The sequence below is a fragment of the Anastrepha obliqua genome, chromosome 1 (assembly GCF_027943255.1).
Source record: "Anastrepha obliqua isolate idAnaObli1 chromosome 1, idAnaObli1_1.0, whole genome shotgun sequence".
NCBI classification, from domain to species: Eukaryota; Metazoa; Arthropoda; class Insecta; order Diptera; family Tephritidae; genus Anastrepha; species Anastrepha obliqua.
The window spans coordinates 90,789,329-90,813,729 of NC_072892.1; the positions used below are offsets into that span (position 1 = coordinate 90,789,329).

The 24,401-nt window shown below is 35.0% G+C and overlaps 1 protein-coding gene across 2 annotated transcripts in view; it reads right to left on the reverse strand.

Annotated features, from left to right (window-relative positions):
- Positions 1–1,071: 1,071 nt before the first annotated feature.
- LOC129250813 (protein obstructor-E) overlaps positions 1,072–24,401 on the reverse strand; it is a 71,249-nt gene continuing 47,919 nt past the window's right edge. The window contains exon 5 of one of the 2 annotated variants that reach the window (XM_054890406.1): positions 1,072–2,203. In XM_054890406.1, the coding sequence (XP_054746381.1) occupies positions 2,149–2,203 (55 nt within the window). In that variant the 3' untranslated portion in view covers positions 1,072–2,148. Of the gene's footprint in view, positions 2,204–23,160; positions 24,088–24,401 lie in introns of those variants that run through there. The other variant, XM_054890400.1, reaches the window with a different exon arrangement.

Sequence of the window (24,401 nt, forward strand, 5' to 3'; positions counted from 1 at the left end):
TTAACCACATAAACCTTGTTGTAAATAAGATATATAATACTCTTAAAAAGCTATATTGTACTGCCTACTTACTGCCATGGCAATCTAAATTAAAACTTTTTAGATCACTCATTGTTCCTGATGTACCATACGCTGAATGAGTATATTGCTGGCTTGATAATAAATAAATATAAAATCGCTTTAAATAATGCAGCGCGTTTTGTATTTGAAAAAAGGAAATAAATTATAATATAAATATAAATTAATATACGCACAAAAGCCATTGTACCGGTATACAAATATTAAACAATGACATGTATCCGAGCATACAACCTGATTGTTTCGACATTTGCTCACTTGGAATCAGAGCGCATGTTCTTTGTTAGTGCCATGAAACTATGGAATTCTATACCAACTTTCATAAAGCTTATAAAACAAGCAAGGTGTTTTAAAACTGCAGTTTCTAACTACTTCTAACCTTTAATCTCCCTTCCCTTCTTCCGTTCCCACCATCCTTCTCTTTTCCTCACTTATTATGCTAAGTTTTAGTCTACAAGTTTAATAGTTAAAACAGTTTTAAATTTTAAGTAGTATTTTTATGTACACCATCCTAATATTCTAGAATTATAAGAACATGTACTACCACAAGACTTTGTCTTACTATGTACAAAACAAAAGAAATAAATTGAAGTTGAAATTGAAAATAAACTTCATATAACAAAAAGCAGGTAGTGGTTTTCCCCCTATAGTAGTGCTTTCAGTTAGAAAAGGAGTTGCCATCGCAGTCTTTGATTCCTATTACTCCATAGTTTTTTCTTTCTTTTTATTGGTTTTTTGACTTTGACAATTCTAATAACTAACAACAGATGACTTTCACATACACCTAATTTTCGACAATTCCGCATAAAATCTATTGAACATAGTTTAAGGTAACGTGAAGGCAATTCACCAATCAGCACTTTTCTCTTTACTTAATGACTAAAATTATTAGTACAAATTTCGAAGATCATAATTCCATGAAATCTAAACCATGTTTTTAATTTGAGTTCTGTAACTTACCTTTATATTTTGCCTTAAATAATTTTTCTCAAATTTCTTAAATCAAATTTTATTAACGGTTTTCATACCTTAAATACAAATACTAAATTACATACAATGACTCTGTCGCTCTGATCCTGCCATTTATCAACACCTATGTGTGTGTGTATTTACAGTATATATTGTGACATGGTAACGCCTATTTGCGATTATTTGTATGTTTGTATGTATTTATATATGTGGGTGTATTCTCACATAGATCAGCTTACAAAATTAGTGTATTTGAACATCCATTAGAATTTGACTTGCGTGTATTTACAGGTTATATTAGCTCATATTTGTTATACATGTGCATATGCACGTGTGTGCGTGAGTATTTACAAATAGGGTGCGGTTTAATTAATAAATTAACATGCTGCTATCAAAGTATTTGCCATAAATATCGGAAAGCTGTGGGTGGCTTTGGATAATGACAAATTAAGTGTGATCGGCTATTGCGAAATAATTCAACACTGTAGATATGTACATACTTACAAGTATTTAGATAAATGCATAGATATATATAATAATTTGCACTTTAATTTGTGCAATTGTGTTGAGCTGTTTGAGTATGTGTGTATGTTGGTATTTGGTATATATAAGAAGGACAATTGTTTGTAGTTGTGGCAAACTCAGTTATAGCAATTTGTCTCTTGGAATTTGGTTAGCAGCGTCAATTTCAACGCCACTCTGATTGCGTTGACCTTCACAAAACTGTATAGTGCCGAGAATTTAATTTTTAATTTTTCTTTCTTCCTTTTTCTTAGTAGAGATTTTCTATTTTTTTTTTTTTTTTGCTGCTGCTCTTACTAGCTCAGTCTTAAAAAGTCGAGCAAATTTGTGCTGATTTCAAAGTGTGTGTGTATATGCGTGTATGTCCTTTTATCTATTACAATTTGTGTTTGTATTTGTTAATTTGCACTGCATTCTCAAAGGTTGTTTTATGCTTTCTGCGGTTGCGTCATCCTCCCTTTCTTTGCATCCGTTAAGTCCGCCTTTTTGCAAATTTATATTTTGGCATTCTTTTTTTATTTTGCCATTTGCCTTTCCCTCAGCACACACTTTGCCTCAGCTACTTTCATTTGAGCTCTTTTAATAGCCCAATTTTTTTAGAGCCTTAAGATCTACATCACCATAGTAATCCTCGCTATAAAAATGTGGAAAGAAAACAGTGAATAAATAAAATGGAGAATATTTTTTTTATTTTTTTTTTATTTTGTCTTTGTAGTAGCTTGCATTTTTCATTTTAACCATTTCTTTGTTGTTTCTCTTTAATTAGTTTAATTTAATTTTTATTCGTTGGTGTAGAATGTTACCCTAATTTCATGTTGTTTAGTTATAATTGCAATTTTCTTTAGTGGGTTGAAATAAATTTTCAGTCGGTTTCAGAATGCCATACCAAAATATATTATTCACTTATGGAAGAAGAAAATCTTATATTTAGTAAAACACAAATTTCTAAAAGAGTTATGTAACTACTTAGTAAACAGTCTATTCAAAATTATAAAATAAAAGTGAGTTTTTGTTAGTTATATGTAAATGAAAAAAGGAACACTGAAAAATATTATTAGAAAAACTTACCAAAAAGAATTACCAAAATAAAAGTTTTAATAGAAGTTTTTATTCACGTCAAAATTCAATAACTTTATACTCATGTTTAAAAATGTGACTGGAAACCCAAATCTAACTTCGTTCCCATACAATGGTAATACCATAATACCAATAACGAAATATACCCGGCGTCCATTTCAAATCCTATATATATATATATATATATATATAGTTGGCGCGTACACTCTTTTAGGTGTTTGGCCGAGCTCTTCCTCCTATTTGTGGGGTGCGTCTTGATGTTGTTCCACAAATGGAGAGACCTACAGTTTCAAGCCGACTCCAAACCGCAGATATTTTTTATGAGGAGCTTTTTCATGACAGAAATACACTCGGAGGTCTGCCATTGCCTGACGAGGGGCGACCGCTATTAGAAAAATGTTTTTCTTAATTTTGGTGTTTCACCGAGATTCGAACCGATGTTCTCTCTGTGAATTGCGAATGGTAGTCACGCACCAACCCATTCGGCTACGGCGGCCGCCTATAATGATAACAACAATATGAGACAAAAATTTAGAAATTATGAAGGTCGAACCAATGGCACTATCCCACAGTTTTGACTCAACACGAACAAACGTTAATAATTATGAAAGAAGATATCTCGCAGACTAGCTTAGACCTAAGATTTTTTACAAAAGGTTAAAGTTTTAAAAGCCTGAGCGAAAATGCGAATATATTAGCGAAAAACTTATGTATGAAACGGCTTTAAAAATAATTTCTATATTTAGACTTGTATAACGAATTTTAAGACCCTTTTTTGTAGTACACTTTAATCCTCTATATCCTACGTAAATGCGCATTTTCGGTCCTTTACCAAAACGGGTATAATGAAAGCTCATTAAAAAGGCAGTTGGAGTGTCAAAGTATTTCATAGAAATTTTAAACAGACAATTTCACTCGGACGGGTTTAAATGAGTGCGCCAGATAGTTTTATCCGAACTAATGTTCACACATTTGGTATAGCCGCATTGTAAACAAATAGAGTTATGAGCATTAGGGAGATTTGATTTATAAGGAAAGCAATTTTTCGCTTACTATTTTGACGCCAAGCTGCGATCAAGGCCCTGCCGACCCCTATAAGGAGGAGATTAAGCGTTGCGAATGTGCAAGAAATATTTCTCTTATCTGGGCTTCAGGGCATAGGAACATTGGCAGAATCGATTTCAGTTATCCCCGTGTCAGACATCGGTGTCCACTTGACCATTGTTAAAGGGAAACTGCACAATTTTTTTCTTAAAAAGTGCAAGATAAGATGGAGTTCTATATTTCCATGTGCTATCTCAAAAACATTTTGGCCTCAGTACGACAGATGCATAACGATAAATATCCGCTACATCTGTTAAATATGCACTACCAAGCATGCGAAGTCTTCTTCTAGCTATTCCTTCATACTTACAGAGGAGGTCTCTAATAGTTTCTGTATTGTAGTAACTTCTACAATATTCGTAGCATGGAACTCCCAGTCTTCTAATATGGTTACCTATTAGACGGTAACCGTTTAATTCACCTATCAAAGTTTTTGCATCCTCTCTGTTGAGTTTTAGCAGAAGTTTTGAACGTCTATTGTTAAGTTTCGGCCATGTCAATTTGTTTAATTCGTTTATTGTTAGGTTTATATATATATAGGGTGATCAATTAAGAGGAGTTTTTTTCATTTGCGTTTTTTTTACAGATCGCGCGCGAGTTGTGGCAAACTGTCATCGTGGATTTGTTGAACAGCGTTTGGCATTTCATCATGGAAAGACTCACACCGCAACAACGTCTACAAATTGTTCAACTGCATTATGAAAATCAGCGTTCTGTGACAAGCCACTTGCCATACAGCTCGTGAAACAATGACTTTATTGAGAAGTCATTTCGGAGAGCAGCTGATTTCACGTTTAGGACCTATGAGTTGGCCACCAAGATCTTGTGATATCACACCTTTGGACTTTTTTCTTTGGGATTCGTGAAGTCCAAGGTCTATGCTGATAAACCAGCTACGATTGAAGCTCTGGAAGCCAACATTACGCGTGTTATTCACGACATACCAGTCGAAATGCTCGAACGAGTGATTGAAAATTGGACCTTCAGAATGGACCACCTTAAGCTTAGTTGCGGCCAACATTTGAATGAAGTCATATTCAAAAAGTAAATGTCAAAGAATGTCCTTTCAAATGATAAATAAAGGTTTTGAACATAATTTACATTTTTTTTTTTTTTTTAACTATTGAAAAAAGCACCTCATGATTGATCACCCTATATAATTGGCGAGTGCACCCTTTTTGGGTGTTTGACCGAGCTCCTTCTCCTATTTGTGGTGTGCGTTCAGTTTCAAGCCGACTCCGAACGGCAGATATTTTTATGAGGATATTTTTCATGGCAGAAATACATTCGGAGGTTTACTATTGCCTGCCGAGCGGCGACCGGCAAGAAATCTTTTTCTTAATTTAGGTGTTTTACCGAGATTTGAACCGACGTTCTCTCTGTGAATTCCGAATGGTAGTCGCGCACCAACGCATTCGGCTACGGCGGCCCCGAAATAGCGGACAGGAAAAGTCAAAGCTAACGCAATTGCTTGGGCTCGTGTATGGCTATCAATCAATTGAAGCCGAATTCGTTGCCCACCACCATGACGTATCAAATGATAAAAAAGTATTTTCTATACCGGTCGCATCTTCGCAGGTAAATTGTGTTTATGTATTTATGAAGTCACCTGGATAGATTTTAGCTATAGCTTGACTCCAAAATTATGCTGAAGTCGAGATATTCAGTAAAATCGTATACAAGATCCAATCCGCTTCATATTCAGAATAGACGTAAATAAGTAAATAGAAAATGAATCTGCGGACTGCCACTGTAATTGCGACCCGGAGTGAAGCAGATAGAGAATTAAGTGGTAGCCGCTAATACGAGCGCTTATCTAGAGCAAACTATAATAAAGTATGTGAAGAGTCAGTGCTGGTAATTGTCACGGTATTTAAAATACTTTTTTCAATTCTGGCAAATTTCCAACAACTATCACTTAGGTCAAAATAAATAAAATCCAACTAAGGAATTGAAACGAATGAAATAAAAAATTAAAATAATAAAATAATCCAACCACATAATCGTCTAACTTACTAACCAACTTATCCTTCCACACTTGTTGCAAAGCCAAAATGTCAAAATGACAATCAAAATACCTTTTTGCAAATATGGGATTTATTTCTATGTAACTCTACATTTTTAAGAACTGAAAGCTAAGTGGTGTTGTAGCTGGTTTTACATTCCCACTTGCCACCAAGTGGGTCGAAGCAGCCCATACTCAAGTATAGATACTCAAAAGGGCAGATATAATATTATTATGTGAGAAATATGGCAAAAGTACGGACACAAGTGGGAAATTTACAATTTGCTTTGTCTTCGAAAGTGAATTGAATGCAGTAAAATTCATAGCAACAACAGCAACAGACAGCCAGAAAGACAAACTGACGAAGACGAGTTCTGAAAATTAAGAAAATTGAAGAAGCAGTTTGTGACAAATATAAGGGAAGGCACAGCAACAAAAAAAAGACCTGCAGCGCTGGGCAACAGGATAATTGGGTTGAGCGAGGCATCGCGGTAAGAGTGAGAGGCAGTGAAAAAGTAGGACAACTATGACAGACTCAAAAATAGCCAACTACAGTAAATATGGAAATAAAAGCCTAGTAATATGAAAGACAAATGCAAGCAACATGGCCGGAGGACACTACGAAAGCGGTAAAACCCGCTGCGACGGAGGGCAAGCAAATCGCTATGACAGTAAATTGCCTTAAAAATGATTTTCCTTTATATATTTTGTTTTTGTTTATTTGATGTTGCCGCCGGACACGTGGCGCATATGTTTGGCTGCGTTTTTGTAAGTCAACGAGATGAAGGACACAAAGCAGATGGAACTGGAGGCCATGCAATGTGAAGAAAAGCAAAATAAAATAAAAATAAAAATAAAAACACTAGCAAAAACAAACCGAACTGAACTGGACGCAATAGAAACCGCAAAGGACAGCAAGAAGCCAACACACGAGAAAAAACAAAAGAGAATAAAAAGAAAATATTAAGTTAGCCATCCATAGCAACAATTGTGAGTGCTCGTTAGGAAAAAGTACAAACACATACATATTTATATGTACTCGTGAAATAAAGATGCCCCGTAGGGTGACTCTCTGATGAGCCCATGTGGTGGATTCCCTATCTTGACTGACTTAGATTCCAACCCGGTACATGAGTGTCAGCAGTCTTTCTGCTATAACTTCCACTCGCCTCGTTAGTTTTAAGGGAGAAAAGGGTATGGTATTTAAACTTTGTACGTTCCTTGCGTCAAGCTGTGTTTCTATGCCAGCTCGACTTTGACACGCATCAGTCGCTTGTGTCAATTTGGCCACGCCATTACTTTTTCGAATTTTATTGCTTAAGTTTGATATTTGAGGAGGAGGCAAATTGAAATTGTTTGGCAAGGATTGATGCGTGTTATAGCGTTTTTCAGAAACTTTTTATTCTAGAAGTCTCTACTTCACACAATTCATTCTTTGGCGCGTTTTCAATTGTTTTTTTTTTATACGTAAATTCACTGTACAAATATGGACAAAGGATATGCTAGCTTATCTTACTTAATTCAGCCTTCAAAAGCATCCGCTGTTTTGCAAGATTGGTTACAGTTTTCGAGATAACGGTATTTGAGCTGAGAGCTCATTTGCAAATAATTTTACATAATACATTTTCAAACGGAAAACCACTCTAAGCTTAATTTTATTGTGTTTTTTTTAACATTTTTGTATAGGACTATGAATAAGTTCGTGCGGTTTTTTTCGAAATTTGAAACTTTATTGACGTAAAATGGTTACAAATTTAATATTCAAAGTATTGTCCATCGCTTACTACTACTTTTTCCCATCTTTCTGGCAATTCACGGATTCCCTTTGTGAAAAATTCGGTCGGTTTTGTCGCAATCCACGAATCGATCCATTTTTTGACTTCATCGTAATTACGGAAGTGCTGGTCAGCCAGGCCATGTTGCATCGATCGGAAGAGATAGTAATCGGATGGCGCAAGGTCTGGACTATACGGCGGGTGGGGTAGGACATCCCATTTGAGCGTTTCTAAGTATGTTTTGACCACTTGTGCAACATGTGGCCGAGCATTGTCATGTTGCAAAATAACTTTGTCGTGTCTATCGGCGTATTGCGATCGTTTTTCTCGCAGTGCTCGGCTCAAACGCATCAATTGTCGTCGGTAGACATCCCCCGTAATCATTTCATTCGGTTTCAGTAGCTCATAATACACAACACCCAGCTGGTCCCACCAGATACACAGCATAACCTTCAGGCCATGAATATTCTGCGCCGACGTCGATGTTGAAGCATGGCCAGGGTATCCATACGTTGCCCGACGTTTTGGATTGTCGTAATGGACCCACTTTTCATCGCCAGTCACAATTCGATGCAAAAAACCCTTTCTTTTGTGCCGTTGAAGCAGTTGTTCGCATGCCATAAAACGGCGTTCAACGTCTCTTGGCTTCAATTCATACGGCACCCAATGGCCTACCTTTCGGATCATTCCCATGGCTTTTAAACGTTTGGAAATGGTTGATTGATCAACTCCCAAAGTTTTTGCAACCTCTTCTTGCGTTTGAGCCGGATCTTGATCGAGCAATTCCTCCAATTCGGTATCCATGAACTTTGGCGGCGCACCCTCGCGTTCTTCGTCTTCCAAGCCAAAATCACCACTTTTAAAGCGTGCAAACCACTTCTGGCACGTTCGCTCAGCTAGAGCATGCTCACCATAAACTTCCACCAAGATACGATGACTTTCGGCTGCTTTTTTCTTCATATTAAAAAATTCCCCGCAAAAACACATTATTTGGCACGAAATTCGACATTTTCAAGTGTGGTAAAAATATTGTTGTTTACGCTTCAAATAAAAAACTTATACTGACGTTTGTGCCTTACGACAGTAGCTCTCCAATGAATGTTTGGAAATGTGGATCGATGGAATAATAATCAAGTTACGCCATCTGTTGTAAAACCGCACGAACTTATTCATAGTCCATTAAATTTAAATTTTTTGGTTTTTGGAAATTTGTCTATATGTACATTTTTTTGCAGATAACTACCTTCGTTTTAAAGTTATTCTGTCAAATAACATGTTTTTTATCATAACTACCGTTAATCACTCTAAACTTGCGGCCAATCTGATAAAAATATTTCTAACATTTTTGTAATTTTTTTTTCATATACTCTGTAACTTTGTTTTGAAAAATTTAATTTGTAAAATAACACCACTCCGATTTTTTCATAGTTTTTCATTAGTAACTGAGAGATTTTCATAACTTTTCGGATTATATTCAAATAGTGTAACGAGGCAGTGAAAAATCACTGCGATTTACTGCTCTAGAGAAAGGCTAGCATACGTAGTCGTATACATATTACGATATTTTTCATACTTCAATACAACTCGAACATTCAAAGGAATTGAAGTATGAAGCTTTTAAGGATTGCTGAGCATAGTCTCGGGTTTAATGAGGTAAGAAAAAGTCTCAAAAAAAAAAATAATAATAATAATACATTTTTCCCCAGAAAAAATTTTTTTTCAAGCAAACTTTGTTTCAAAACGTAAAGGGTTTTCCAATAACAATTGTTATTTTGAATAGGATTGCGCTATCGGGAGATGATTAACGATTTTTTATGGCCGGAATTGGATGATATTGATCTGAACAACGTTTATTTCCAAGAAGATGGCGCTACGTGCCACGCAAGCAAAGAAACCATTGATCTTTTACATGAAAAATTTCCGGACCGTGTTATCTCCCGAAGAGCTGATCACAATTGGCCACCGAGATCTTGTGATTTAACACCTTGCAATTTTTTTCTTTGTGGCCCCGTGAAAGAGAAGGTCTACGCCAACAGCCCAGGGTCGATTCAAGACCTCAAAGATGGAATTCGTGAGGCTATCGAGGACATAAGACAGCCACTTTGCAATTTGGTTATGGAAAATTTCATGAAAAGGATATTGTCCTGTAAGCATGGTCGTGGTGGTCATTTGCCTGATATTATTTTCCACTATTAATGGCATATCTTACTCTTTATAAGGAAATAAACACCCGATCATTTATATTAAAAAATAGCATTTTTCTTTGAATATCAAAATAACACCTCTTATTGGCAAACCCTTTATATTTTATAATAGAAAAAGTACAAAAATCTTAAGAAGAAAAAAAAGATATTACACTTTAATAATCTTTAAACAAAAATTTTCAACATTGAATAAATCGGAAAATTATGATTTTATTATTTTATTTTTTCACTTTCTATTATACGTATTCAAACTTACAAAACAGCAAAATTAGGGAGAAATTAGGGAGAAAGTCCAAAATACTTGGATCTCTGGACATGAGATAACTCAAATATGAGACATTCGCGGCGTCCAATCGTAGGAGGTCAGGACCAATGGCACAGCACCGTGAAACGGAACGCAAACCTCAGAAAAAAATTGAGCTAGATTCAAATTGGCACAAAGTTTAATATAAAAAAAATCAGTACCCAATTTCACTTGAATGACTCAATTACGAATACTTATGTACATTTATATATAGAAAAGGTGTGCATTAGTTCTTATATTTCTTCTGTTCTTCTGTTTTATATTTCATATAATCCCATTTTAGTAGGGTCTGAAAAACACTTTTTTATTTATCTTGAGCCTTCTTGTGTTTGCCCAACATTTTCTCACAGGGCAACATAAATCGCAAAGCAAGCAATGTCAAGCGCAAAAGCTATTAAATAAAATTCAATTAAATTAAATTGGCCAAAGCGGGAACATCTTGTTGCTAACACAGAGAATAGAAAGCACACGGCGCAAAACTAAGTAATACTAGCAGACGTAATAACAAATCAACAAAAACTTAACAGTAAACGAATCAAAGCAGTTTCTTTGCTATAGATGCCCAGCAACCAATTCCAAGTTGATGCTCTTACTCGCATGCAGCTTTGCAGATTGGATCTGAAGTCCTTCAAGGGCTTGCGGCTTCACGTGAAGATGTGGGCACTTCTAACCACTAAATCTACTTGCCAGCTGTGTACAGTTAAAGTTGAAGATATAATACATATTAGCTGTCAGAGTGGACGTAACAGAGCCTTGTAAGGCACGCAAAGAACATAGAATTCAAGGCAACCACGCTTTTGGGAGATGCTGTTTGCGAGTTTAGTGCTGATTTGGGAAGGCTTTTTTGGATTTATTTACACATACATATGTATATATAATATTATAAATATACTGCACATATATTATAAAATACCAGCACATACATACGTTACATTCATACATTGTTTGCTGTGAATTCTGGAGGTATCTAACAAATGCGAGAATTGCCTTGTAACAGGGTTACCTTTGCAAAAATACGTGTGATGAGCCATTTTTCGATAATTTTCTCGAAAAGCTTGTCATTTTTTAACATAAACTTCTATATAAAGTTTTCACTTACGGGCTTATTTGTTCTTTCATTCAAATTAATCTCACCCAAGAGATGCAATTAACTCGTGTACATTTTTGTGCGATGTTTTATTAGGATGTCCAAGGCAGATTATCGAGACAAGAGTGCATTGATCAACTTAATTCGACTAGTGGCGACTCTTAGCCACTATCGATCCAGGCAGGTTGAGTATCGTCAAGTCCATCCAAAAATAGTTGAATTATCGCGAGATAGAGGCTTCCTTGATCAATAGTGGCATCAGCATACATTCAATATTGCATGAACATTTGGTCGTCAAGAAGATCGTGGGATATCGCATAATTTGACAATTGGCTTTCTTAATACAGAAATGCTCTCGCAGGTTTGTCGTTGATTGTCGAGGTGCCCACTGCTGTTAGATAAAACTTTGTCTTGTATCATTTGATCTGAATATAGCATCCAGAATTAACAGAGTGATAGTCACGCACAGACATACTCAACTATAGCAGGCGCAAGGCTTTGGGTTAGAAGCTGGATGTTTTTCTTTGACTTTGATTTTTCTGGTATTCCCTAGTCATTTGTTTTGTTAAGGATTCGTGGTTATGTGAAAGTTTCCATCCTAACTAAGGCAAATGATTCAGAGCCATCTCAGTTTTGGCTTAACATATTTTATAAAAATATATTAAACTTTACTTTCACCTTTCTAGTTGATGTCAACTTTAGGAAAAGCAGACGTGATTCTTCTTGAATACATTTTCGGATCAACTAGGCGGCAAAACAAAAATTAAAGCACGCAAAACAAAGATCTTTACTAGAATAAACAAATTTAATATTCACTCGTTTGGAAACTTCAATGGAATGTTCGGCGACATTTTATCGAAATTCGAATGCGTTGGAGAAACATGAATTTAGCAGAATATATTGCAGACCAAGAAGCCATTTTGGCTAATGGAGGATATGGTGGCTCTCGAGCGGCTGTTTTGGATTTGTGAAACTTCTGTCGAATCGACATTAAAGGATTCTTCGCATTTTAATTAGAATTTCTTGGAAAAATATGTCGGGAATTTGTTAGATCAGAACATTCAAAAAACAAAATATACCAAAATACATTGTGATTTTCGCATCGGTATTATAAATCTCTTATATTTTAAAACTTTCGACACAAAAAATTCCACTTTCTCGGTAGTTGGCTATAGGGATCGATATCTCATAAAGTATGGATCGTTGTGAAGGTGCTATTTCACACTAATAAAATGTGTTTGCTGTTCTTTGTTTGTTCCACTCAATTTAGAGTTACAGGTGTCCACAAAGAGGAAATGCAAGCCAGGCTGCTGAAATTGTCAGTGGGGTTTATGGTGTCGATACTGTAACAGCTAATTACGTGCAATCTCGGTTTCTTTGATTCCGTTCAGGCATTTTTGATGTTAAAGAAAATGTCGGTAATGTCGATAAAATCACAGAAATAATTGAAATTGACCGGCATGTTAGTAGTCGTAGCATCTCCCAGGAGCTAAAGATGTACCATAAAACAGGTTTAAACCATTTGCGCAAAAATGTACGCAAAAATTATGGATCTTTCTTTGATTTGTGTAAGTTGGACCGAAAATAACTCCAAAGTGCTCGATAATTAGGATTTTGTCAACAGAATTAAAATCGTTTTTTTTGGAATTAATGAGTTAATTTTCTCGAAATTGAAAAAATGAGAAATACTTTCCCAGTGATGCTTTAGAAGTCTATATTGGGTGTTTTGCTTAAACTTATTTCCCTTCCAAAAATATAAATAACACTGTGCGACAGTGAAATTATACTTTTATGGAGACCTAGTTCAACTTGTAGGTATAGTAAAACTAAGAAAAATGGTATAGGAGAAATTTCCAATACACCCCCAAAATCTCATTTTATGGCCATAAAACCGTCTTTCAGTAAGTTGATGTGAAGAATAACTCCTAACTTCGCCAATTTCCATCCGATTTTGAATTTGCTTTTTTAGTTCGAAAGAACAAACACAAGCCTTTTTGACAGTGTGTTGACAATTTTTCTGAAATGACAACTGACGAGACTGTAGACGGAAGTACTTGGAATTTATTTATTTTTTCTCTATTTTTTCGACTTTGACATAATTTTTACGATATTATCCGATATTGAGGATTTTTTTTAGTACACTACTGTTATAGTAAATTTAATTTTGCGTCAAATGAGCTATATTTGACTGTAATTGAATTAAAATTAATAGAGTTGTGTGAGTTTTAAGATTTTATTTTTTTTTATATTGGGATTGAAATTAGATAGAAAAATCCCCTTTTATGGCAAACAAATAAGATACAAAAGTGGTTTGTGTTTACACTTTTGTTTTACACTATTCGTGCTGTATCAGCTAAGAAGAGTGAACAGTTATCAACTTCTTCTATGCACTTAAATAACAGCATTAAGTTCTGATCTTATCATTTATGGTTTTTTTTCAGCACCAAATGAAGGCAGCAGCATTCTTCTCTCTACCTTTTGGTCATACTTTTTAGTAGCGATAAGAGTGAAACAGCTCAATATGAAAGATGTGATAAAGTTTCAAAAACAAAAGGAGGACCTACAAAAAGGGTTGGGCACACAATGCACATGCAATAAGTAAGCAAAACAAAGAAACCTTGAAGAGCTTTCTGATTCTACTCTTGCAAACAGCAGGTAAGTAAACGTAACTTATACTTTATTAGAGAGTAGACACATACTGTATCAGCTGAATATATGTTTATATTACCATATATGGATTATGCCTCTTGCATGAAACGTGCACTGACATACTTCATTTTTAATTTAATCTATCTTTCCGTTTATTCCGTTTAGATTGCCTATATTCTTTTTGCATCCGACCAGTAAAAGAACACTAGAAAATTTAGCGAATTACACAAAATATCCTACTTAAATTAATATAACCGGTTTGCGTAAAAAGCGCATAACTAAATTTGGCCTCATGAGTAGTTTTGTAAGGTAAAAAAAGAGACTATTGCATATGAACCGCTCGAAAGTATTTGGAAAATTCAAGTCAAACATCAAACTGCAGTATACACACATACAGTTGTACGAGGACTGCTGCTATCACCTGCAAGAATTCGCCTTGAATAAAACGAAACGTCCAACTACAAAAATGAAACGACACAAAATAGAAAATATAAAATATAACTGACTTCGGTTGAATGAAGCAATTGTACGAGGTTCGAAAATGTATGAAATTCTATCAACCACATTTTTTTCTACTTTTTCATTGATCTTTTTTCATGTTTCTCAGATATTTACACGCTAAAGTGTAATCCATCTTTTGTTACTAATGACCTTATCGAGACTACAACGCACTGTGGCCATCTGCTGCACCGGAGCTTTTCCGACTACTTCAGGCCCGGCATTAGATGCTCTGATTGGTTTACCACCACTTGATGCTTTCATCCAAGGAGAGGCCTTGAAGGCCATCTGCAGACTGAAACACAATGGGAACTGGTACGGCCCTTGTCCGGCATTGGAACACAGAGAAGGCATGGACGTCGATCCAACGATTCCCTCCATGCCTCTTGACTCCATGCCATCAAGAGATACAGTGTAGTGCTACCAGAGGCTCAGTTGTGGGAGGACTCAGAAAATGAGCCCGGCAAACACTGTTTTCGCATTCTTATGGATGGCTCCAGGACCGAGCATGGCTCTGGCTCTGGGGTCTACGTGGAATCCAGCGGGACAAAACTGCACTTTGCTCTTGGAATGCTTGCATCTGTGTTTCAAGCGGAGGTGTATGCAGTTCAAGAAGCGATGAACTTTGTTGTGGAAAAACGATGGAGAGACAGATCTGGAGACATGGAAAGGTTGGGCATCTCAGAGAGTGTACTCTGCCCAGCTTTTGAAGAGGAGGAGAAGACGGCGGACCACTTCCTGTGTGTCTGCCCTACCTTCGCTCGAATCAGGTTTGAGGTCTTTGGCACTGATGTGTTAAGAAGGGACCATCTTGGCTCCTTGGCACCACAAGATCTACTCAGATTTCTTCGGAGATCGGGTAGACTTAAAGAAAATTAATAGGGAATCCAAGTGTAGTACAATGGACTCAATTAATGTCTGAGTGCTGCACTTGCTAGTTGTCCCGACAAAAAAAAAAGCATTCGAGAACAAGTAGTTAGCATTTAAATGCGTTTTTCTCAAAACTTGTTTTCTGAACAGGTGATCACTATAATTTAAAAACCGTTCGGCAGATTTTTATAAAATTGATACTGCTTTTGAAAAACATGAATGAATCTCCAAGGGCTTGTGATGATCACCGCAAGGAACTTCTGTAGAAATAGGACCCACACAAACAGCGATAACTTTTACAATTATACATTTTTGTTTTTGAAATTTTGCTAAAGTCAAATCGAAACATGATGTATTAATGGTATGTTTTTGTTTTTGTAAAATAAAGCAACTGACTATCAAAAAAAAATTATTGAAAAGCAACACTTTATCGGGCCTCTGACTACCTCTGACCCCTTAAGGATATTAATGAGTGAGGTTATGAGTTGACACCCAAAGTAACCGTTTTCGTGATACTCGATTTTAGAGATTATTTAAAAAATGTTTTTATTTTTGCTATTATTCACGCACTAAAAACTGGCCTCTCACACACTCACATACCCAAAAAGCTTACGCGTTTCAATTACAGCGTAATTATAGTTCTAGGAGAATTTTCCATTCAACTGAACGTTTCAAAATTTTACCGCAGCATCTTTCAAATAAACGTTCTTTTGGTGATCTTTATATTTTGTTGTTATTGTATAATTCTGGATGCTATTCCTAATGCTATTGTGCCAACATTGCTAGCATCATTAAAATTAATTAGAGTCAAGAGTGGTTGGTGGATTTTGTACTTTGCGGTTACTTTACATATTTTTTGCTTATATTTTTACATTTGTATATGTTTTTTGACACTTCTAATTATTTCTTGTGCTTTTCATTACTTTTTACTCTTTTGCATGCTGCTCGTAATTTCGCTCAACTTTTCCGTCCAGTTCCACCTTTCTTTCACCCATTTATAAATACAACTAGAAAAAACACCTTCTCTCTACTCTTTGGTAAATTATGTTAGCGAAAAAGAAACTGCGTGTAATTACACTTTGTCTGCGTTTATTCACGCACCATTCTTCTTTGTTTACTACACACAGCCGTTTTTTCTAGCGCTTTATGTGCACTCATACGCACACAAACACATGTGTATTTAAGTATATCGGAACCTTACTTTTCTCACACATAGACGAGAGTGCAAGTGTATTGTGCCATTTTTTGCGTATGCAAATCTACTATTAATCCTGTCGACACAACGCAATCTCCAGTGCTGCCAAAGTAACCAGGCAACCAGTCGACCAACCAGTAAACCAACCAACTGGCAAACCACCAACCCAACCGTCGAAGGCAACCGACAACAGACCAACAACAAATGCATTGCAAATAGCAAAATGTGGTTACACTTTCCTGCTTTTCATTCGTCAAACCCCTCTCTTGCCTTCTTTCACTCTCACTCGCACACCACTGTCTCTATGTCTCTATCTTTCTCTCTCATTCATTAATTTGCGCACTAGCTATTTGTGTACGAACACACAAAGGGAATTTAACTTTTAATTGTGACTAAACATAAACACTTTTTAACCTCATTCGCAGTCCTTTGCCTTATAGCTTTGCAGCTGCTATTTGTGCGTGTGTGCGCTAATATTTGTGTTTTGTGTTGCGTTGCGTTGTGTTGGTATTTGTGTTATTTGTATTTTGCTTTGCTTTTCAGCTTTATGCTTGGTGCAATACGTTTTTCGTCTTTACCACACACAGCCACACTCACATAGGCATACGCGCTTACTGTTATTTGCCTGAGATGCTTTTATTTTTCTTTGTGTTGTTGTTTATTATATTTTATCGTACTATGCGCTATGCATGTTGTCGCCGCCTGTGGTTTTCACGCCTCATGACTTTTTATTGCGTCAACATTAACTTTCTATTAACTTAAGCAGCAAGTAAAAGTGCAATCAGATTTTAGTGTTACTTTCATTTTTTACATTTTCTTTTTGACAAAATAACAAATATTTATTTAGCTAATGCAGGGTAATTGCAATTATTTTCCTGAAGTGCAAACTAACCTACAGGCCTTGCAAATAAAAGGTCTTTCTTATAAGCAGATAAAGGTAAAGTTAGAGTGGTTTTACTGCTATAAAATATGTGCTCACAAACCCTGTTAGCCGTGCCGCATAAATTTGTTTGGATTACACACTGCAATTTGCGCTGCGACACATTGCTACGATAGTCGAGGTGCTTTGGGCGCACTCCACGGAATATGATATAGTACGAGCAAATAGTTTTTTGAAATACTTTTTAGTATATAGAAACGAAAGTAAAAGAGTCGTTACCAAACTGATTTTTTTATTACCACATATTTTTACCGACTTATTATTTTTATTATCGATTTTGTCGTTTATTCGCAATGCGATCACGTTAAGCATTAACACACCAAACGACTTTTAAATCGATTCTAAATTTCTATTTATTAATGCTTTGTGTGCGGCCGCGTAGCCGAATGGGTTAGTGCGTGACTACCATTCGGAATTCACAGAGAGAACGTCGGTTCGAATATCGGTGTAAGATCAAAAATTATGAAAACGTTTTTTCTAATTGCGGTCGCCCCTCGGCAGGCAATGGCAAACCTCCGAGTGTATTTCTGCATTAAAAAGTTCCTCATAAAAAATATCTTCAGTTCGGAGTCGGCTTGAAACTGTAGGTCCCTCCATTTGTCGAACAACATCAAGACGCACACCACAAATAGGGGGAGGACCTCGGCCAAACACCCAAAAAGGATGTACGCGCCAATTATAAATAAATAAATAAATGTTTTGTGAATACAAAATACCTTCCTAATCGGGTACAAACTTTTATCGATACACCATATATGAACGAGACTTTATCAATAAAACGGTCCGCGGATGACATATGGCAAAAATAAATTTTTTGTTGGATGGTAGGACTGTTATAAGCTTACATGGCAAATTTCAGCGTGATATGTCACATAGTTTGTTTTCTGTGCTACTGTAAACAAGTCAAGCTCGAGTGTGTTCTTCGAATTTAACGATGGAAATTCAAGTTGAACAAAGAATTCGTTTGAAATTTTGTTATTCCAACAAAATTTCGGCTTCAGACGCCTTAAAAATGTTGCAGACAACCGATGGGGACTCTGCTCTATCGCGTGCACGTGTTTTCCAGTGGTACAAATCGTTCAAAGAGGGCCGTACATCGGTTGAAAACTTGCCTCATGAACGTCGTCCAGCAACATCAGTAAACGACGAAAATATCGGAAAAGTAAAGGAAATTGTGCTTGAAAATCGCACAAATCGCAAAATCGGTTAACGCTGAATATTATTTCGATGTTTTAAAGCGTTTGCGCGAGAACATTCGTCTTAAAAGGAAGGAATTGTGGGACAACAAGTCATGGTTCTTGCATCAAGATGATGCACCAGCTCACACATCACGTCTTGTTCGCGATTATTTGAATAAAAATATTGTTAATATCGTTCCGCAAGCACCGTATTCGCCTGATATGGCTCCATGTGACTTTTTCCTGTTTCCCAAGCTCAAGTTGCCGCTCCGTGGAAAACATTTTGAGACAATTGAAGTCATAAAAGAGAATTCGAAGAAGGAACTGAAATCCATACCGAAATCGGCCTTCCAGAAATGCTATGATGATTGGAAAAAACGTTGGCATATGTGTATCGCCTCCAATGGTGATTACTTTGAAGGAGATAAAATAAAAATTGAACAATAATTAACCGTTTGTGTTTTATTAAATCAGTCTCGTTCATATTTGAGCAGAAGATATATCATTTATCCGCAATGCGAATATATCAAATATTACGATGTAAAACGACTTTCTAATCGATTATAAATTTGTATCGATTTTCATTTGTTTTATCGAATTTAAAATCTTTATCAATTTATTATCTATCGAAATCGATAATTCCAAATTTTTGTCGAGTTCTTATTTCGATTATCATTTGTATCAGGAATTTATGTTTCCATTATTCTTCTACAATAATATAGTCGAAATCCATTAATAGACTATATTAGAAATGCGCTATTAAACGATTTTTTTATCGATTATCAATTTTGTTTAGGTTTATTGTTTTAATGGAATAGGGTCTTGGAATCATACGTTCGAAAGTTTATCATTAGATCAAATCCACAGAGCGAATAATACTTAACCGATTTTTTTTTTATGTTCAGTAAAACTTTTATGGTTCTAAAACTATGATTATGAAAAAAATGTTTTATATTTTTCGGAGACTGGAAACCCGTCCTTTCCAGCTCCCAGCTATGAAGAAGTGGAGATTCACAACCGATTTAATCATATACGTAAATATATGTTCATTTGAGCAAATAATTCGTTTCTTAGCACTGGCAAGGAAACATATTACTCTAGTATATAAGATTTGTAAACTTATTGCTAGTTTCTTATACAAGAAAGATTCAATAAATAAAGAAAAATGAAAAAAAAAAAAAAATATTTGCAAGCAATTATAATGAATTTTTCAACATATTATATATGTTTTTTGGCATATACACACCGGAGAAAACAGTAGTAATGCAATACTTTGACCAGATTTTAATAATTTTCTTGTTTTTCTTTGAATGCTCATTATTATTTTTATAAGCATGCTTCATTGTCTAGCAAAAACTACATATACCCAAGACCCATACTTTTTCAAAACTCAAAACAGTTCTATACATTTTTCATCACAAACCGACTATTTTTAGAACTTATAGAACATTTTTTGGTATGCAGTTTTACGGCTTATAAAATTTTCGTATAATGAAGTGCAAGTTTTAAATTTTTAAATAATCGCGTAGATTTTTTATAAATTTTTCGTTGCTTTCCTAATATTTGGCGCTGGCTGTAAAACTTATTTTTTTAAGTTACCGTATAAGAGATAAGGCGTAAGTTTATATATAAGTTTAACTGGCGTTTAGGTACGATTGTTACGAAGAGTTCGTGTATTGCATAAACAAATACTATACTATACTATATCCAACTGAACGTAGTCGATCTGGTTTTTCAATGCATTTTAGTCGAGGTCTGAACTAAATAAGACTTTCAAAGCATTAACTCATCGATAAATCAATTTGGAATTTATTGAAATACTTTTATCGACATATAAGAGAAAATAGAAAGTAAATAAACATTTAATTCAGAATCACACAACTTTGAAGAAGCATAATTACATATTTATTTATTCATTTCTTATACTAGAAAAAAACAACTGAAATAATTCAGTGAACTGTACAGCTACAGTTTAAGACCATTGTTAATAGAAAAATCTTCAGTAACCTTTGAATTTTATTTCGAATTTACTGGTTGCACGTTGTGGTCAAAGAATCAGAAGAGCGTTTACCAAAAATTTTAGAAACATGATTGGAGAATCAGTAGACACTGGCACATTTGGCAAGTCTTGCTAATGTTGAAATGATAATTAACCATTATCTAACAGCAGATTGCGGCTCTTCAATATATTTTTTAAAGGAAACTCGCGAAATTTTGTTAAACACCTCCAGGAGCTGCTCTGTGGCAACTAAACATTTGTACCTATTCGTAAAAAACTGCAAAGGATTGTATAGATTTCACCGCCACTGGAGGTGGCAATCAATCTTTGGTAGATGGGAGCGTTTTACGGTTTTCACAATCCAAGAGAACGCATGCGTCGTTTTTACGATCGGAGTTTCCATTTGTGCTGCGAGCAAAAATGAGGTGACTAGGAAGGTGAGTAGCCGCTTGGGGCTATATCTTGACATATTATATATACTCCGACCCACGCATTACTACAACTCTTTATAATTTCTTGTTGCCATTAGTGCCGTGAAAATCCTTTTGTAAGAAACAATCTTTCGGCAAGGACAGATCAAGACCACACACAATCTTTATAATTAGTAGTTCTTACGAAGTCGAAACACTAAAATTGTGAAGTGATCTGATTTAAATTGTATTAAGAGTTGCTGGAAAGTTGTGTGTGAATTCTGCTGATATCTCACAATCAAAGTGCTATTTAAAAATGGATGACCCAACCAATGGCTGAAAATGTATGTAATTCCATTATTTAAATTGATTGCTAATGCAATTAGTTAAGGGAGAACAGACAGAGGGAATTTGAAAACGTACGAGCGCTAGGAGCAGCTAACCCATTTATACCTTCAGATTATTTTAAACCAAGAGCATTATCCCTAACGTTTGATAACAGCGAAGATTTGTGGCACGAAAACTATCCTGGCAACTCTAAGGAAATTTTAAAATGGCCGAAAACTTTATTATTAGGCGTTTCAACTGGCTTCGTCATTAAAAATTTGCATCATAATATTTTCTGCCGAGCTGCCGATTTTAGTCTCATATTTATCAGCCCGCGCTTATGAGCAACGATTATCTGCACATCTGTTCGATGCTTACTACTTAAAAATCTTCCAACTTGAACTCGAGTATAGCGACCTCTTTGAATTATTTCAGCGATGCTTGTTGTGATTATTTTAACATTTTTGTCAGCACTTTCTTTAAGTCTTACAAATTATTCATACAAAGTGGAAAGCTAAAGAAATGCCAACAAATACAATTCACAATTTTTGTTTAGCTGCTCAAATTCCTAGTATAAAAATTTCCTTTATGTGCGTTTTTTTTTTAATTTTTTTTAATGAAAAAAAGAAAACAAAAAAACACGTAACTGCCAAGACTGCGTACTGATAAGAAATCTCATTGCTACCTGATATATTTTATATCATTTCACTACACTAAAATTTTTTAAAACCTCAAAAATTTCGCACAAACATTTATGTAGTTGCGCGATGAACAAAATTTGAGCGAATGTAGAGCTACTCGCACTGCTCGATACCCGGTTATCTCGAGCTCTAGTGTACAAACCTCACCTGGTTAAGCTGACTGTGTTTTAAATAATGAAATATTTAATTTTACAAATGATAACAAATTTACTCAAGGTGGCCGATTTGAACTGGCCAATCAGTTTTAGTTAAAATTCTAAATTGTCCAGCACAAAAAAGACATTTACGATTAGTTTATCAAAAGACAAAAAACAAAAGATGTAAACAATGACTCCCAATTATTGTTATTATATGTAACTTTATAAATTTTTTTAATAAATTTTCATATTTCATTACAAAATCCAGCTATCTCGTTTTTAGTTACAATTTTTACAACAGGTTGTTAGTCAGAAGAAAGAAAATTGCCGCTAAGGAACCCAACAAATTTTTACACAGAATACAAAGAGCATACACACACATACACAAAAGTCGATTATATATGCACACATTGACAGTTAACCTTTTTATTAAAGGAAATGTGATGGTAGTTATTATTGCGCTACCAACATTTTACATTACATATGTACATATGTATATATGTTGAATTTAGACATTTTGTATTGAAAGAGATGAATATACCAAACTGCAACAATATTTAGAAACTGTTAGATACCATAAAATGATTTCAAAAGAGGTGGGACTAGGAAAAGTAGTAATCAGACGCATTATATATGTATATATGTTGATGTGTACATGTTTATCTGAGAGAAGATATATGATTTTTTTTTGTTGGGAGGGGCATGACGTTTAAATATGGCTGTTTGGTGGTGGTAGTTTGTATGTACAGAAAGGAGTAAAGATCTCTCACGAAAGGTTAGAAATTATTCATATGGAGCTGGGAAAGGCTTTTGCAGCTAACTAAATATACATATATACGAGTATATGACTGTGAATTACAGTCTTATTGCTTATTGTTCTATTTTTACAATCATGCTTCCTTTTTTATTTTATTTACAGACTGAAAGAAAATTTTATGTATGTATATTTCAAATTTTCCTATTAATTTTCGAGTCAACATAAAAACTTTTGTTGATCATTACTTGCAAAATCTTTTTAACATTGACTTGTCGAAATTTCGCATCTTCTTACCCTTTTTTCATTCAATTTTTATCAATATCCTTTTTCAGAAATATTCAAAAAACTATTGTTTTAATATTTTTTTAAGTATTTTATATTTTTCATTCTTTTTCATTTTCTCTTTATAAAATAAAATTATAAACTTACAATCAATAATCACTTAAACGTACAAAATCTCTAAAATTTACGCGACAATTTCAGATTTTTCTCAACTTTATTATTTTCTCCTCCTTTTTTCATTCTTCACTCCATTTCTTGTGCCATTTCTTTTCTGCTGCGTCAATGCTTTCTTTATATATATTTGTATAACTTACTCGCGAATTTCACTTCTCCAAATTGTTGTTCTCTTTAAAAGCTCAGTTTGTTAACGCTCTCAATGAGTGTGAAACTATTCTCAAATGTATCTTCCTCTTCTTCGCTTTCATGACTTTGTGTATTTTGTAAGAAGATGATGAGTATTATTTATTGGGGGGATTTCGAGACTTAAATTTAAGCCGAAAATAGAGTTATCATATAAATAAAATTAATAAATTGTATAGACGCGTTTTTAGGCTGGAAATCCTTAGAATTAGCGAAGTGATTTGTGAGAATCGTAGAAATTTCTCTTTTAAAGAGAAATGCCGCTTATTTGTAAGAGAACAATTCAATGAGTAGGGAGAACCTCTAAGTTAGGAGCAGTCGTGGGTTTGACTTATCGAAATTCTGACGATTAGGTTTGTGAAAGGGACTCATATTGTAAAAGTAATGATTTGTGGAGAATAAGTTGAGTACAGGGAATGTATGTGTGAGAAGATAAAGAGGGAGAGAGAGAAACAGATGGAGCGACAAAGTCAGAGGTTCACAGAAATTGTGTGAAGGTGTGTGTGGGCGTGTTAGAAATTTATTTTAGAGCTTATGAGGAAGAAGCAGCGGCTGCTTTGGCTTTTGATGCGTTCTTAGTGCGACCTTCGCTATTTAATCCAGCTAAGAGTTCACTTTTACGGATGCTCTTCAAGTCCAAATCACCATAGTAGTCTTCGCTGTAATTGTATAATGTGGAGATGGTAGAAAAGGTAAAAAGGGTTAAAGGATGGCTCACTTAGAAAACTTAAAAAAATATGTCGTATGTAGGGAAGCTGATTTTTACAAAGTTTTAAGAGTATAAAAATGTAATAGCTAAAATGGTTTGAATGCAGTTTTGGGGGAGAGAGAGTGCTTAGGTAGAGAGAGAGAGAGAGAGATAGAGCGGGGAGAGAAAGTGTGATTAATGAAGCAGTAAAATGCGTGGCAGAATGAGGTGCAGAAATATGTATTAGATCAGAAATATCCTTAGCTTATAGAAACAAAAGCGAAT